At 40.9% G+C, this 17,636-nt stretch overlaps 1 protein-coding gene across 1 annotated transcript in view; it reads left to right on the forward strand.

Moving 5' to 3' along the window:
• LOC109910978 (serine incorporator 1-like) overlaps positions 1–17,636 on the forward strand; it is a 78,839-nt gene that overhangs the window by 38,618 nt on the left and 22,585 nt on the right. Inside the window, exon 6 of the mRNA XM_048595974.1 lies at positions 10,596–10,765. Coding sequence (XP_048451931.1) covers positions 10,596–10,765 — 170 coding nt within the window. The remainder of the gene's footprint in view (positions 1–10,595; positions 10,766–17,636) is intronic.

Raw genomic sequence — 17,636 nt, forward strand, 5'->3', positions numbered from 1 at the left:
TTACGAGAATTGGGTCCTGAATTTTGAGGGGTATATGATATTCAAATAAGGTTTTAGAGTAGATTTGTAGCTCGGGTTGTGGATGTTGTGGTTGGTTGGCTGGCTGAGCTGGTTTGTTGTTCCGCAGATGTTTCATTACCCTGCTGGGAAACATCATCAGTGCAGCCTCCGATGAAGCACCGTTACGTTTTCCCGCCTGGTAATTAAACTCTGGAGTCTGTTGAGCTGGATTACCTCACTTCGGGTTTTCCTTCGCAGTGGAGCGTATATGGGGTCGAGCTCTATGTGTTTGTTGATGGCTTTCTCTGTGGAGTACCAGGCTTCTAGGAATTCCCGTGCTTGTCTCTGCTTTGCCTGTCCCAGGATCCTGATGTTGTCCCAATCGAATTAGTGGTTCTCCTTATCCATGTGGATAGAAATGATTGAGTATTGGTCATGTCTTTTTATAGCCAATTGATGTTCGTGTACCCTTGTTGTTAATTTCCTTCCTGTTTGTCGGATGTAGTGTTTGTCACAGTCTCTGCAGGGAATCTTGTATATGACATTGGTCCTGTTCATAGTGGGTAATGGGTCTTTGGTTCGGGTGAGCAATTGTCGTAGGGTTGATGAGGGTTTGTGCACTATTCTGATGCCCAGTGGTCATAGGAATCTCGTGGTCAGTTCATATGTGTTCTTGATGTAAGGTAGAGTGGTGAGCATGTCGAGGTGTGTAGTATCGTCCTGGTGTCATTCGTTTAGTAGGCATCTTCTGACCCAGTTTTTTTGGATATTCATTATCCTTGAAAACTTGGAAGAGGTATTCTGCTTCCTCTTGGCGTAGTTCTGTGTTGCTACAGTGTATTGTTGCTCGTTTAAATAATATTCTCATGCGGCTTTGTTTGTGTGTGTTAGGATGGTTGCTGTTAAGTTCAGTACTTGGTCAGTGTGTGTGGCTTTCCTGTGTACTTTCGTTTGGAATTCCCCATTTGTCCTGCGCTGTACCATGATATCCATGATTGGGAGCTGTTTGTTCTTCTCCTCCTGTCTGGTGAATTTGATTCCTGTAAGGGTGTTGTTTATTACCTTGCGTGTCTCCTCGAGTTTGGCCCATTTAATGATGACAAAGGTGTCGTCTACATAGCGTATCCATAGTTTTGGTTGGATTAGCAGAAGGGCCATACTTTCCAGTCTTTGCATCACTGCCTGTGCTATTAGTCCGGAGATAGGTGATCCCATGGGTGTCCCGTTGATCTGTTCGTATGTTTAGCCATTGAAAGTGAAGTGGGTGGTGAGGCATAGGTCCAGTAGCTTCAGCATGTTGTCTGTGGAGATGGTTTCACTGGAATCTTGTTCATGTTCTAGTAATGCGGTCATTGTTTTCCTTGCTAGTGGTATGTCTATTGATGTGAATATGGCAGTGATGTCAAATGGTACCATGGTCTCATTGTCATCTATCCTTGTGTCTTTGATGGAGTTGAGGAACTTTTGGGCTGAGTGGATTGAGTGGGGTGACTTGTTGATGAGGTGCCTTCGTCTCCTTTGTAGTTCCTTGGCTAATCTGTGTGATGGCATGCCTTTTAGGGAGATTACGGGTCTGAGGGGTACTTCCGGCTTGTGTACTTTCAGGAGGAAGATACTACACACCCTGACACGCTCATCACGCTACCTTACATCAGGAGCACATTGGAACTGACCACAAGACTCCTATGACCACTGGGCATCAGAATAGTGCACAAACCCTCATCAACCCTATGACAACTGCTCACCCGAACCAAAGACCCACTACCCGCTATGGACAGGACCAATGTCATATACAAGATTCCCTGCAGAGACTGTGACAAACACTACATCGGACAAACAGGAAGGAAATTAACAACAAGGGTACACGAACATCAATTGGCCACAAAAAGACACGACCAATACTCACTCATCTCTATCTACATGGATTAGGAGAACCACCAATTTGATTGGGGCAACGCCAAGATCCTGGGACAAGCTAAGCAGAGACAAGCACGGGAGTTCCTAGAAGCCTGGTACTCCACGAAGAAAGCCATCAGCAAACACATAGAGCTTGACCCCATATACACTCCACAGCGAAGGAGAACGGAAGTGAGGTAATCCAGCTCAACAGACTCCAGAGTTTAAATGTCAGGCGGGAAAACACAACAGTGCTTCACCGGAGGCTGCACTGATGATGTTACCCAGCAGGGTAATGAAACGTCTGTGGAACAATGAACCAGCTCAACGAGCCAACCAATCATGACATTCAAGTAAAATAAGAAGCTAGATTAAGCTGGAGGAGTATCACTGTTAATCAAGAATTGGTTCAGGTAGAGATGAGGAATAGTAGGGGAAATAAGTCACTAGTGGGAATGACCTCTTGGCTCCCTAACAGTAACTACTATGTGAGACAAAGTATGCAAGAAGAAATATTGGATATTGTGATAAAGGGGTGGTAATAATAATAGGATAACACAGTGTGGTGCTGGATTAACACAGCAGGCCAGGCAACATCAGAGGAGCAGGAAAGCTGACGTTTCAGGGCGGGACCCTTCTTCAGAAATGATTTCTTATGGTGTAGGGGTAACATATTAGCTTAGATAGAACATAAGAACGTAGGAACAGGAGTACACCATTCAGCTCTTAAACTTGTCATACCATTCAGTACAATCATGGCTGACTGAATACTTCAATGTCCTTTACCCACTCCATTTCCATAGCCCTGTACGCTACTGGTGATCAGATATCTGTCAAACTCTACCTTAACCATGCTGAAATACTGAACTTTCACCACCCTCAGTGATAGAGCATGCCAAAGATTCACAACTCTTTGAGTAAAAAACAAATTCTCCTCATCTCAGACCAAAGTGGCACCCCTCCTCCCTTTTTTTAAAGTGTGCCTCCTGGTTCTAGACTCACCAATTGGGGAAACATCTTACCTACATCAAATTGGTTTGACCCCTTAAGTATTTTGTAAGTTTCAATAAGGTCATTCTTCAAAACTCTGGAGAATACAGGCCTGGTATGTCCATATTATCTTCATAGGACAGCCCTGCTATCCCGGGAACAACCCTGGTGAACCTTCTTCACACTCCTTCCATGGCAATAATGTCTTTCTTGAGATAAACATAGAAACATGGAAATTACAAGCAGGAGTAGGCCATTCGGCCCTTTGAGCCTGCTCCACCATTCAGTATGATTGTGGCTAATTCTCTATTTCAGTGCCATATTCCAGCTTTTTCTTCATACCTTTGATATCTTTAATATCTAGAACATGTATCTATCAGATTGTTGACTTGCTCGCCGAGCTGGCTTGTTCTCGTTCAGATGTTTCATCACCATGCTAGGTGACACCATCAGTGGAGCCTCCGATGAAGCGATGTTATTCTAATCTGCTTGGAATTTATACTGTCCGGCCCGTTATGGTGAGTAGTGTCATTGCTGGTTTTGATCTGTATGGGTTTGTATATGGGGTCCAATTCTATGTGTTTGTTGATTGTATGTCTATTGTATGTTGATGTAGACACGTAGACACACAAGGGAATTCCTAGAGGCATGATTCTCCACCCATAATGCAATCAACAAACACATAGAATTGGATCCCCTATGTAAACGCGTACAGATCAAAACCGGAAATGACACTACTCACCATAACGGACCAGATAGTGTAAATTCCAGGCAAAGTACAATAACATAGCTTCAACAGAGGCTCCACTGATGATGTCACCTAGCATGGTGATGAAACAGTTGAACGAGAACAAGCCAGCTTGGAGAGCAAGTCAACAACTTCATCCACAACCTGAGGTACAGATCTTTGCCAATACTTTGAATGTATCTATCACTTTCTTGAATATATTCAAGGATCCAGCCTTCAGATCCTCTGAAGTAGCAGATTCAAGAGGTTGACCACTCTCTAAGTGAAGTGTCCTCATCTCAGTCCTAAATGGCCTAATGCTTCTCTTGAGACTGTGACCCTGGTTCTAGACTCCCCAACTAGGGAAGCATCATCCCTGTATCTATTGTAGGTATGTTAGAATTTTACACACTTCACCAAGATTCCCTCTTCTAATCTCAAGTATAGGTCCAGTTGAACCAATCTCTCCTTGTATGGCAGTCCTGCCATCCCCAGTAACAGCCTCACGGACCTTTGCTGCACTGCTTCTGTGGCAAGTATATCCTTTCTTGTGTAGGGAGAACAAAACTGCATATAGTATTCTAGCTGCAGTCTTAACAAGGCCCTGTGTTACAGAAGTAAGACATCCCTTCTTCTGAACTCAAACCATCTTCCAATGAAGACTAACATACCACTTGCCTTCCTAATACTTGCTGCACCAAACTCGTAACTTTCATTCATTGTGTACAGGGACACCCACATCCCTTTGTACATCTGTGTTTCTCAATATATCACCAGCTTAGTGGGGTAAAGACAGCAATCTCTCTGTCAATGTCAGGAAAATGAAGGAGCTGGTCATCAACTTCAGGGAGCAGAGTGGAGGACATGCCCTTGTCTGTATCACTGGTGCTGAGGTGGAGATGGTTGAGAGCTGCAAGTTCCTAGGAGTAAATATCACCTACAGTCTGTCTTGGTCCATCCACATTGATGTTATGGTCAAGAAAGCACACCAATGCCTCTACTTCTTTGGAAGGCTAAGAAAACTCTTCATGTCCACAATGACTGTTACCAATTTTTATAGATGCACCATAGAAAGCATCCTATCTGGGTGCATCACAGCTTGGTACGGCAGTTGCTCTGCCCAAGACTGCAAGAAATTACAGAGTTGAGAACGCATCCCAGTCCATCACACAAACCAGCCTTCCATCCATTGGCTCCATTTATATTTCTTGCTGCCTCAGGAAAGTAGCCAACATAATCAAAGACCCCTCCTATCCCAGTTACACTCTCCTCCACCCTCTTCCACCAGACAGAAGATACAAAAGTTTGAAAACGCAGACCAACAGATTCAAGAACAGCTTCTTCCCCACTGTTGCCTCTCATATATTAAAATTGATCTTTCTCTGCATCTTCTCTGAGCTGTAACATGATATTCTGCATTCTGTTCTATTACCCTGATGTAATGATGTAAGGTATGATTTGCCTGTATAGCAGAAAAAACAATACATTTTGCTGTACCTCAGTTCATATAATAATAAGTCAAATCAAATAATATTATGAGGAGACCAAAACTGCACACAGTACTCTAGGTGCTGCTCATCAAGTTCCTATATAATTGAAGCAAGACTTCATTACTCCCATACTCTCATCCTCTCACAATAAAGGCTAACATTCCACTAACTTTTGAATAGCTTGTTGCACCTTCATGTTAGCCTTCAGTGACTTATCGACAAGGGCACCTAGATCCTTTTGTAGATCTAAACTTTCCAGCCATTTACCATATCAGAAATAATCTGCACATATGTTTCCCCTACCAAAGTGGATAACTCTGCATTTTTCCACATTATATTCCATCTATCATGTTCTTGCTTATTCACTCAGTCTGACCAAATCCTCCTGAAACTGATTAACACCTCCCTCACAACACATTCTCATTTAGCTTTGTTTCATTCACAAATTTTGAAGTATTGTGTTCATTCCCTGAAAGCAAATCAGTGGTATAGATTGTGAACAGTTGGTGCTCAAGTACATATCTTGCAGTATCCTGGTAGTCACAGTCTGCCATTGTGAGAATGATCCATTTATTCCTAATCTCTGCTTCTGTCTGTTAGTGAATCGTCAATCCATGCCAGGACGGTACCTCCTATCCCCTGTGCTTCAATTTTTCCTCCTGTGTAGTCTTTGTTAAAAGTCTTCTGTAAATCTAAGTGTACAATATCCATCACCTCCCCTTTAATAATGTTAGTAACATCTTCAAAAGAGGTTCATCAAAATTGATTTCCCATTTGCAAATCCATACTGCCAATGCCCAAACAGATCATTATTAATCAGGTACTAAAACAGAAATTGCTGATGGAATTCAGCAGGTCTGACAGCATGACTGGGAAGAAAGCAGAATCACTGTTTTGAGTCTGGTGACTCTTCATCAGAACATAGGATCTGCTGAGTTTCACCAGCAATTTCTATTTTTGTTTCAGAACTCCAGCATCCACAGTTCTTTGTTTTATATTATCAACCAAGTGACAATTTATCCCTTACTTTATAATAGATTGTAGAATTTTCCCCACTACTAATGGTAGGGTCCTGGGGAGTGTTGCCAAACAAAGAGACCTCGGGGTGCAAGTTCATAGTTTCTTGAAGGTGGATTCACTGGTAGATAGGGTTGTGAGGAAGGCATTTGGTACATTTGCTTTAATAGTCAGTACATTGAGAATAGAGTTGGGAGGTCATGTTGCAGCTGCACATGACATTGGTTAGGCCACTTTTGGAATACTGCATTCAATCTTAGCCTCTGCTCTAGGAAAGATGTTGTTAAAGTTGGAAGGGTGCAGAAAAAAATTACAGGTTGTTGTTGAGGTTAGAGGGTTTGAGTTATAGGGAGAGGCTGAATAGGCTGGGGCTATTTTCCCTGGAGCATCAGAGGCTGAGGGGTGATGTTGTAGAGGTTTATATGAGGGACATGAATTGGCTGGAATAGCCAGGGTCTTTTTCCCAGGGTAAGGGAGTCCAAAACTAAAGGGTATTGGTTTAAGTTGAGAGGGAAAAATATAAAAGGGACCTAACAGGTAATGTTTTCACTCAGAACTGTACACAATAACTGTGATTGTATAGCAAGAACTGCATTCTTATTCAGAGGAAGAGTCACTGGACCCGAAACATTAACTCTGATTTTTTCTTCACAGATGCTGCCAGACCTGCTGAGCTTTTCTAGCAACTTCTGTTTTTGTAACTTTTCCACTTTGGCAGGTAGAATAGAATAACAGTATACTGTTAAAATGGACAAAGAATGCAGAACTCTGAGGTTCAGATGGATCTGGTTGCCTTGTTACATGAATCCCATAAAGTTAATATGCAGGTATGGCAAGTGATTAGGAAGGCAAATGAAATGTTGACATTTGTTGGAAGGGAAATGGGATATCAAACTAGGGATGTTTTATCCATCTGTACAGGGCATAGGTGAGACCACATCTGGAGTACCATGTGCAGTTTTGGTCCCCTTATTTGAGAAAATATTATAGGCCCAGATCTTCTGGTCTCCAGATTAGTCAGACACTGGATGTACTCTGAAAAATGCATGTTGGAAGCATCAGACATTGTGACACACTGACTACACAGTAATCGCCTAGAAGCTTTAAAGTTCTGATGGAAAATAACTTGGAACCTGGCACTCTGCAAGAAGGTCTTCAAGTTTGAGTTAGAGTCAGAGCCTTGGGAGGGTTCTGCTTATTTACCTGGATAAGCTACCCAGGAAAAATTAGAGGAATTAAAATCTACTTCCATTCCTGGGTAGCTATGCTATTGACTCACCAGTCAGTCACACTGATTCCCTCAAACATCGGCACTAACTCCGCCAGAACATCCGAGCCCCATTCTGGACCTACAACATATTTTTAAAAGTGAGATAGAACAAAGAACCACGGATGCTGGAGATATGAAACAGACAAAAACAGAAATTGCTGAAGAAATTCAGCAGGTCTTGCAGCATCTCTATGGAGAGAAAGCAGAGTTAACAGTTTGAGCCCAATGAAGAAGGGTTCTGAAGAAGAGTCAGTGGACTTGAAACGTTAATTCTGTTTCCTTTTTGCAGATGCTGCTTAACCTTCCAAGTTTCTCTGTTTCTGTTTATTATTTATTTAAATAATAAGACCTGAAGTTATTTTATATATTAGACCTTAAACAGACAGTTTAATATTACCATTGAAATCACATTTCACACAAGTGGATTACCATCAGTTCTAACCCCATATTTTCAACACTGCATCCAGAGCTGCTTTAATACTTATTGGCACTAGATGTCCCCACACACCAAGTACGTCTGGATTTCAGTTTGGGACTTTGTATATCTTTAACTTGAGTTTCAGTGTTAAGCTATACAATGTATTAGATTACATTTATTAGATTAGTACCTACATGAAGATAGCAGACAACGTAACACAACTTAACATTTACTCCCGGCATCCTGTCTGATGCTTCTGAGTCGCATTGTGTTCTCTTGTGTTGTTCAAAGCAGGGAATGTGTGTGCATTGTGTTGTACAGCATTGTATATGTACAGTCCATATTTTGGTTGCTAGCTATGAAAGAAACACTTCATTTTTCAAAGTTCCTATTCGTAACTTAGTCCATTGTTCCGTATGGGAGAAATTGCCTTGATAGGAGTGGCATTGGCCACAATAACACAGTCCCCAAACCATGCCTCACCTTTGTCTTTACATTATTCTTATGGGGAAAAATTCCTCAACATAAGTCAAAATAAAACATCTGAAAAGAGCCAGCAGCAAGAAATGCAGCTGCGTTATAGGTACAGGTCATAGGTAATGTCTTTGTGTGTGGAGACAGCCTGGCAGCTGGTTGAAACAGTAACAAGAAAGCCCAACAAATGGTTGTGTGAAATTTTTCCCCATTTGCAACAAAAATAAATGCTGCCTGGTTATAATCTGGAGATATGGGAAGGGAGGGAGTCAAGAGAAGTTTAAAATAAAGGTCATTGATACTTCAACGATTATTTTAGCTGCCAGGACATTGTTTCAGTAATCTTTGTATGTGATAGGCTTTGATTGTTTCGAACTTGTTAAATAGTACAAACTGCCTACATTTATGATGAAAAGGGATACTTACCTTTCACAAAACTATCTGTTCTGTGTACACTTAATGAATGTATAATATTTATAATTAATACTGTTACCTGTATTCTAACTAGAGACCAGAGAATCCAGTGCTTGAATCTTAGCCAAATTCAGTCAGCCTTTCGTGTTAATAAGATGAATAAAACGAATACACGTATCATATGTTAAGATGTAAAGGTAGAGCAGGAGCATGGTCTTTATACAGTTCTTGCTATACAATCACAGTTATTGTGTACCGTTCTGAGCACCACATCATGGGAAGAACATCAAAGTACTGGAAGGAGTGCAAAAGCAGTTTACAAGAATAGTTCCAGGGATAAGGAACGCCAGTTATGAGGATATTGTGAAGAATTTGGGATTGTTCTGATTGGAATGAAGAAGGTTAAGAGGAGATCGGATAGAGTTTTCCAAAATCATGAGTGGGCTGGATAGAGTAGGTAGGAAGAACCTATTTCCATTCATAAAAGGAACAAAAACAAGAGGGTGTAGATTTAAAGTCATATGCAAAGGAAGCCAGGATGAAGTGAGGAATATCTTAATGAGTAGTCAGTGTATGGAATGCACTGCCTGGTGGGTTCAGTTGAGGCACTCAAGAAGAATAATATGCAAGAGTGTGGAGAAAAAACAAATTATTGACATTCTATGATCATGATCATTTACTGAACCAGTGTAAGCACTTTGGGCCAAAATACCTCCTCTGCACCACCATACTTCTGTGATTACATTTGAAAATTTCTCAGTTTCAACTATTTCTGTTTTATCCTATAATATAGTGACAATTTTGCCTCTTTGACTCTCATTTTGCCACCTATTTCAACTAAAATCGCTCACTTTTTGTCAATGAATACCCTCCTTCAAATTTGTCCACAGAACTTTATTTACAATAATTAACCTTCAATTCTGTTGAGCTATTTAGGTTTGTAATGAGTAACTCCCAAAACCTTGTATGTTACAGAGCTTGTTGGAACATTGAAAAAGCTAGGCCAGCCTTATGCTAAACATCAGACTCTAGAGTAGCAGAGTACAAAGTGTGTACCTTTGTATTCTTCGTGAACTATGCTGAAATTTTAGATTATTGTCATTCTATCAAAGGATGAAGTGGGTGCGTAATGCTTCATCACAAGGATATGAGAAATTTGTCATGTAAAGAATTATTTCCTGATTGTAGAAATTTATTACAACCTCACTCCTCACTCCCTTTGCTGACAGTTTTAATTTGATACTTCCTTATTGTTTACACCCAAAGGGAGAAATCATCTTCCTCTATTCACTTGATCAAATGCCTAACCATTTTAAACATATTTATTAAATCTCTTAGCCTTCTCTCTTAAAATGAAAATTGTATGATTGATCCCATTGTAAGGAGAGATTGATACTGAGATGTCCACAAATTCCATGCAGATATTCTATAGAATTTCCATTCTCATAGCACAGGGTTTGTTTGGGTTTGTTGCCAAATTTGGCCTTGATGCATGATATTAAATGATTTGAAGTGAACTGGATCAGACAAGGCCCACTTTTTAAGAAGTATATTTCCAGAACTAAATAAATCTATAATTGATCTCATAATTGAACTAAATTGATGCACTTATTCGGGAATTGGGAAGTAGAAATGAAGAAAACAATATCTGTGGACAAGACATATCCAAATAATTTCAGAAGCTTTTGTATAAGATCTTACAAATCAAAACATTTCCCCCCCAGTAACCATTCCTATGTATTTTTAATTGGTGCTTTATCATATTTTTCAATGGTTTAAACAGAGAGGCCACTTTCAATTATTTGTTCTATAACTTAGTTTTATCACAACTTTGTTCTGAACTTGTATGGGAAATAATAAGATTTTTAGTGATGCTATTCTGTTTTTGTATCATTGCAGCACTTCTATCAGTTACATGTCTGAATTATGTGTTGTCATTAACAACTGCAATCCTGTGCTATGTGTTTTACACCACAGTTGATGGCTGTATTGAAAATAAATTTGTTACTAGCTTCAACATGCTTATTTGTGTTGTAGCTTCTTTAATATCAGTTCATCCAAAGATCCAGGTAAGCATATTACAAATCTTAATTTCATGCTAGATATTTTTTGAATATAATCTCTTTCAACAATGATGACAATATTTCTTTAATATTACAGTTAAGATATCTAAATCAAGTTGACAATTTGTTTGATTAAGAATTGACACTGATGCTTAAGAGGTATCAATTAAAAAAGAAACCTTGGCTCTTAATAACTGAGTATTATTTGAATATAAGTAAAATTGCTCTTGAGCAGGAATGACTTAGATATGTGTAGAAGGAATTGTATATTCTAGTGGTTATAGCATTCAACTAGTAACCTAGAGACCATGAATTCATATTTAACAATGGTAAAATAGAAATTTTGAAGATCTAGTCATTTCTAGGCAGCTGACTTTTGTCATTAAAACAATTACTAATAAATGCCAGTTCAAACCATGTGATTGGCTCTTAATAGGTTCAGGGCAATTAGGAAGGAGCAATAAATGCTGCCTTCCCAATTTCATTCAATAATAAATAATAAAATAATACGCAATAATAAAATGGCATGGTCCCAGTAAAATCGCTCACCATATTTTTACAGAACATTATTGCTGTTTGAAAATATTGACTTTACACTTGATTTAATTTTCTATTAATAAAAAGTTATGTTCAAAATTTCTTTTGGAAAATTTGCCTTTTTACACTCAAACAGGTTCAGTTTTAAATACAGTGGATAAAGAATATCATGCCATTACATTTTTATGCTAATATTTAAATCAACTCACTTTTAAACAGATTGGTTAAATTAAACTACTATCTAGGGCTGACTGGCTTTTGTCCTTCCAACTCAAGTATTTTTAAATTAATATTAATGTGAGAGTAAAAAGCTTGTCAAGCAGGGTTTTTTTAAGCATAAGATTAAAACTAAACTAATTTCAATCCAATTTTTACATCCTTAATACAGAAACACCTCCATTACACAACCTTGCCTTATTTGTTTTTCTCCTCTCACTCGCTACCAATGACACTGGAAGAGGTGAATATTGACATCTCTGCCCTGCCCCCGCTGTACGTGTGTGCACACACACACAGACACGCACATTTTCATGTGGCCAAGAAACCCAATCTTTACAGAATCATATGTAAAAGACATTTGAATTTATTGTCTCAGGCATGGGTTTCCCAGGACTCAGGAAACTCAGCAATAAATGTGAATGAAATCTAGTGACTCAACATGGAGCTAGTTAAAGGTCAGAATTGTTTATCTTACCTTCCGTCTTTATTTCTGATGCTTGGGCCACAGACGTCTGTTAGATTGGCCAATGCATTTGTGCAAAGTACTGTTGAGGTTTGGTGTTGTCATCTACACAATGGCTCTTCCTGCCATCAAGTAAGTGTATTGGAAAGATTTACAGGCTAATAATCAACATGTTTGACCACATTGCAAACATATCTTACATGGCTGTCAGGTTCTAGTATGGAACAAAAACAGAGTGCTGGAGAAACTCAGCAGGTCTGGCAGCATCTGTAGAGAGAGAAACAGAGTTAATTCGTCAATTCCAGTGACCCTTTGTCAGAACTGGTGTGGGTCCTGATGAGGGACTATTCAAGAGTTAGGGACACCACCACTGCGCCACAAGACCCCTCAAGTCAGGTATCCTGATACCAAGAAAGTATGAGACTTCATCACTCTTATGTCAGTTTCTTTGGGTAAATCCCTTGCGGAGAGTCCTTGTAATGACACAAATCTTGGTAAAAGCTTGGAATTGTTCACCCATACATTAGGACGGGTGTCTCGATGGCTGCTTTAGATTGGACTTCAGATGAGGACTGCAAACAACGGCAGCAGCAACTGCTGCAAAAGGAAACTTGAGGGAGAAAAACAACAAAGGGATTGAAGTTACAGGAGGCATGAAAATGGAATAAAGACAGGAGCCTAACATCGTTGACCTCCCAGGTGGTTGCAGAAATCTGCAGCCTGGTAGAACATCAGCAGCTCCCTGTAGAGTTTGGTGACCATGCATTAACAGTTTCTACAAAGATATCAGTCCCTTCAATGTACTTGTTTTTACCCCTGCCAAAGTGCCTCTGAGAATATAGATGACCTCCCAATTAGCTGCACACAAATGTATAAGGCAGGTGATGGATTTTTTTTTCTTTGCTATGTCTTCCCCTGCAATGAGCATGGCCATAATGAGCAGGAACTCTGATTCACAACTCTGACTGGCTTCCTACAGGTACACAGTGACGCCGATCACTCTTACATCACGGAAGAAAAGGCTTATGTAGGATGTGTGGCAAATTTTCCACAAGTTGTCATGGAGCTATCATATTGTGGAGTCCAAAATCCCTGACTTCTACGGGGCCATTCAGCAAGGATCTCCAGGATCTCCAGGATGATCATATTGTTCTGTATTTTGCACAACATTGTTGTCATGAAATGTATAGAGTTGAAGGCTGATGAGAACGCCCATTACTTGATCATGGTTTCAATGACAAAGAGATGAGGACTAGGAGAAAGATAATGATGAAATACCCAGTGCTAAATAGTCGGTTCAAATCGCTGTTCAGAAAGCCAGAGGTACCCACAGAAATTAAAGATCCCATTAGTCTTGTGGTTGTGAAAGGTGCTATGTAAATGCAAGTTTTGTTTCGGACTAGCCAGGCACACTGGACTAAAATAACTACTGCATGCCTTGAATCTTCATCCACTTCCTCCACCACACACGCAGAAAAAGGAGTCCTGCAATCAAGTGTACTTATTTGCATACCCCATCAGTAGTCCTCTCAATTCTATTCTTCACATTCAAGCAAATGAAAAAGTTAGTTTCAATTCAGCATCAAGAATTGGCAACATGGAAATGGTGGGAATGAATCAATTTTACATACTATGATACGAAAAGGAAACTAAGCATCATACGTTTTCTCAAACATTCATGTGTCTGGCCTTGATGAATTATGATTGTCCTGTTCATCCGTTTACTCCTACTTCATGGAGCATCTCCTAAGACTTCAGACTAGATCGGGGCAGGGTTGTTCAGATATCCTCCTGAGACACTCTTGGCAAACAAACTCGAGATCTTGGAGCCCACAAGACCCCTGCTACAGATCATTTCAGCCATATCTGTGCAGGGGTGGCTTCAACCAGCAGATGAGACAGAGCATTGGGCTCTCCTTCCAGGAGAGGCATTAGACGATTGCTTTGAGTGTAGATTCAACTTCCATATCGACTATTAGCAACATCTTTCCCAGGGCATCATTCCTATCACGCTGCTATAGAGCAGCTTTGAGCACATCAACAACAGCTAAGACACATGTCATTCAATTAAAGGCGGAGGCAAAATAGTTTCCAAAGTTTTCACAATTGTGCCCATGGCTTGCTCCTCTGATACCCATGTGTGAGGTCTAAAGAGGAAGCCACTCACTCCATGACAGACATTCTTGAGATGTTATTGGACACCAGTCAATTAGCGATAGAATCAGACTCCTTCATATTCTTTACTGTTGTAGAGAGATATCTGTTAATATTGTGCAAATTGGCTACTGTCCTTTTGAATTGTCTTTTTGTTGATGACCCTTTTGACTTAGTAGCTATGTAGAGCTGAGCACAACTTGGAGAGGATACAGTTGAACCTGTCACCAATGTCCACTCGTGCTGAATTGTGAAATGTTAGTCACACTGAATGCATACCCAGTTAGCTGTCAAAATGCTCCCTACCTGACAATAAGGATTTGTGCTGGTTCATGGTAGTGTGTCTTGTGATGGTGCATCCTCATAAGGAATGTGGTCCTCTGAGAAATTATCTTCAGGAAAATAAAGCTCATGCATGAAGGCCTTGAAGGAGAGAAGAAAAGAATAACAATGCAAGAAATGGTGTCATTCCTCATAATCAGTTGATTTGGATTGAATAGAATTAGCATTATTGTCACATGTACTCAGATGAGTACAGTGAAAAGTTTACAAGTTGCCACTCACTGCGCCATTTCACCACTTTCTGGAATAAAGAGAAATGAGCTTATCTTTTATGAAGTACATGTAAGATTTTGTTTTTCTCTAGTTCTGTCACCAGGCATCTGAAAGTTCCCAGTGTCTCCATCTCTGATGGTCAGAGGTGCAGATTTTCACTGCCTGTTTCTGTATGACCAACAGTTGCAATCTGGGATGCCCACTTCCAGTCCTCTTCCCTGTGTTTTGAGCTTTTTTCTGTCAGATATAAGAGAACTGACTGAGGGATGGCTACAAGGCATGTGTCCATCCTATGGATGCAGCGCCTTCGGAAAAAGTGACTGCTATCAGTCAGGTGCATCGTACTGAATGATGGGTGGATAAAAGTTGAGGTGCATTGAATGTGAATGATAGATGCTCTTGAAACTTCAGTGGACATGAGAAGTGATGTGATAGAGTGAGCTCGCACAGTGAGTGGAGGGATCATGTACACCTAAGAAAGTGGCTGAATTAACAAATAGGTTCATTTCTCCTGACCGTAGGCACAGATCAAAATGTTCCTACTGCCATCACTGTCAGCCAGTGATGTCCAGAACTGGCCCAAACATTTTCAAACAAAGGCTGGCTGTATCAGCAGCCTTTTTCAGCATTTAAAGTGAAATGGCGAAACAGTGCAGTAGGAGAAACAGGAGGAAAAACAACGGAGACAAAATGAAATAAACAAAAGAGGCCTAAACAGAGAATCTCAGGTGAAATCTGAACCAGGGGAAAATACCAACAAACATGGAGCAAAATAAAAACTCCAGCAGTAAGCAAACACGCAAGGCAGCTACACTCGAGAGTGAAGTGAGATTGACAGCATAACAGACAGGCATGCCTTAGCAACAAGTGAAACTTTGAGGTTGGCACCTTTCAGTGATGAGCAAAACCAACAGGATACGGGGCAGAGGGACCCAGCAGCTGAAGGTTCAGTCATATGACCAAGTATTGAAAGCTTCTGATGAGTACTTCGATATTAGTCAGAACGATGTGAATGACTGTGCTCTGTCCAACTTCCTCCAATCCAGAGAGGACCTTTCATCGTCAAAATCAATGTGGCTGTGGGAGCTGAGAGGGGAACGAGATCCATCTGACCAGTTTATGAAGTTTGTACAGTTCATAAGCTGAACGGGCTGCTACATAGACGTGGGCAGAAGAAGACATCAAGCATCGACACCACTTGGATCAGATGCCCCACCAAAATAGCCCACCAACTCATAGTATGTCCCACCTCCAATACAGTCTGCCTGGCCTGTAGGGGAAGAGGCCATTTCAGGCAATGTGCTGCTGCAAGAAAGTTCCATCTCCTGAATAGATTGTTGATTGCAGGATATAGAAGACACCTAGCTGTTTCCTAGGAGAAGTAACCAAGGTGACAGAGGACATTTGAAGTGCAGAGCCCTTTGTCAATGGACACAAGCTTGATACAGAAAAAGTTGTCTCCAGTCTCTTAGACACTGCACAGTGGCTGAGAATTGAGCTCCTCCAGCCCTACATGGTATGCTCCCATGGTCTATGGTCTCAGTGAAGAGCTTACGCTGGAAAACTGCATGATTCTGATGTGTAGATGAGACATTTCACATGTCCTGTATATCTGTCTGAATCAATGTTACTCTTTGGTGTACACTGAAGTATCAGAGGTTTTACACTATCTTCGCATCCAGTAGCAGAGAAAGCCCAGGTCCAAACCATTTGTGAGCCATCGTCCACCAATAATGTTGCACACCAGCAACCACAGGAAGGTGTCTCAGACCATGTGCCGGATTCAGGGAACTGGGAGTTCAAAGCACATACAGGGGAAGCACTATCCATAGGAACCAGCCAGAGCAGGAGAATGTGGACCTAATACTGCTCTTCATGGAGAGAGTAAAGGAGAGTAACTCCAAACCACCACAATCATCATAAGTAGTCGAACCCAATATAGCAACAGGGCCTTCCAAAGAGTTTGAGAGTATCAAGAATAGCTTCTTGCATAATGAGGAAGGCCATGCAGCAATAACCAATAAGGCAATGTCAGGAGCAGCACCTAAACCTAGTCGAGGTAATGACCCTTCGTGGTTCCAGAGCCATGCAAAGTAAGGAATAAATCTCGTATGATGGCAGTGTCTGAGCCCAAAGCAGAAACACAGGGGGAACCACTTTCAGAGAGGTTGAAGACCTTCCAAATGTAAATCTAACCATGTGCCAACAGAAATCCTAAAAGGGTGCCTTGTAGACATTGCACAACTGGAAGATGTCTGTAACATGAGCCAAGAGGATAACAGAGACAAGCCAGACAAAAACGATGAGAAAATTTCTGCCACTTTGCAGCCAGAAACAAAACACAACAGAGGAGAAATCCCACATTCCATTTTGAGGGAGGACATTGATGAGCTTATCCAGGAGACCAAGCCTCAGACACGCACATCCACTAGACTGAAGCACATTCAATGAGATCATGGCTGATCTGTGGTCCAACTCCATATACCTGCCCTTGGCCCATTTCCGCAATACAGCTGCTTAACAAAAACGTATCATTCTCAAATCTAAAACTTACATCTGGTCTAGTATCAACTGCCATTAATGGAAGAGAATTCCAAACCTCTACCACTCTTTGTGTGTAGCAGTGCTTCTTAATGTCTCTCCTGACCTGTCTAGCCCTACTTTTCTTTACAATGCCACCTAGTACCAGACAACTGACACCGTGACCACTCCTTATTCAAACCTGTGCTGACAGGAACCCAGCCAAATTGAAATGAATGCCAGTGTGGGGAACATGATGAACAGTTCATCCTAACAGCAACAGCACCATGTAACATTTCACTATGGAGCTCTTTCCCAAAGAAAAACAAAGGGGCAGTGTTCAACCTCGTTTTTAAGAACGAAACACACATCCAACACCAATCCTGTCCATCCTGTAGGGGGTGCGAAGAACAAGGTTGATGATAATAC

The sequence above is a fragment of the Rhincodon typus genome, chromosome 4, assembly GCF_021869965.1.
Source record: "Rhincodon typus isolate 14 chromosome 4, sRhiTyp1.1, whole genome shotgun sequence".
Lineage (NCBI taxonomy): Eukaryota > Metazoa > Chordata > Chondrichthyes > Orectolobiformes > Rhincodontidae > Rhincodon > Rhincodon typus.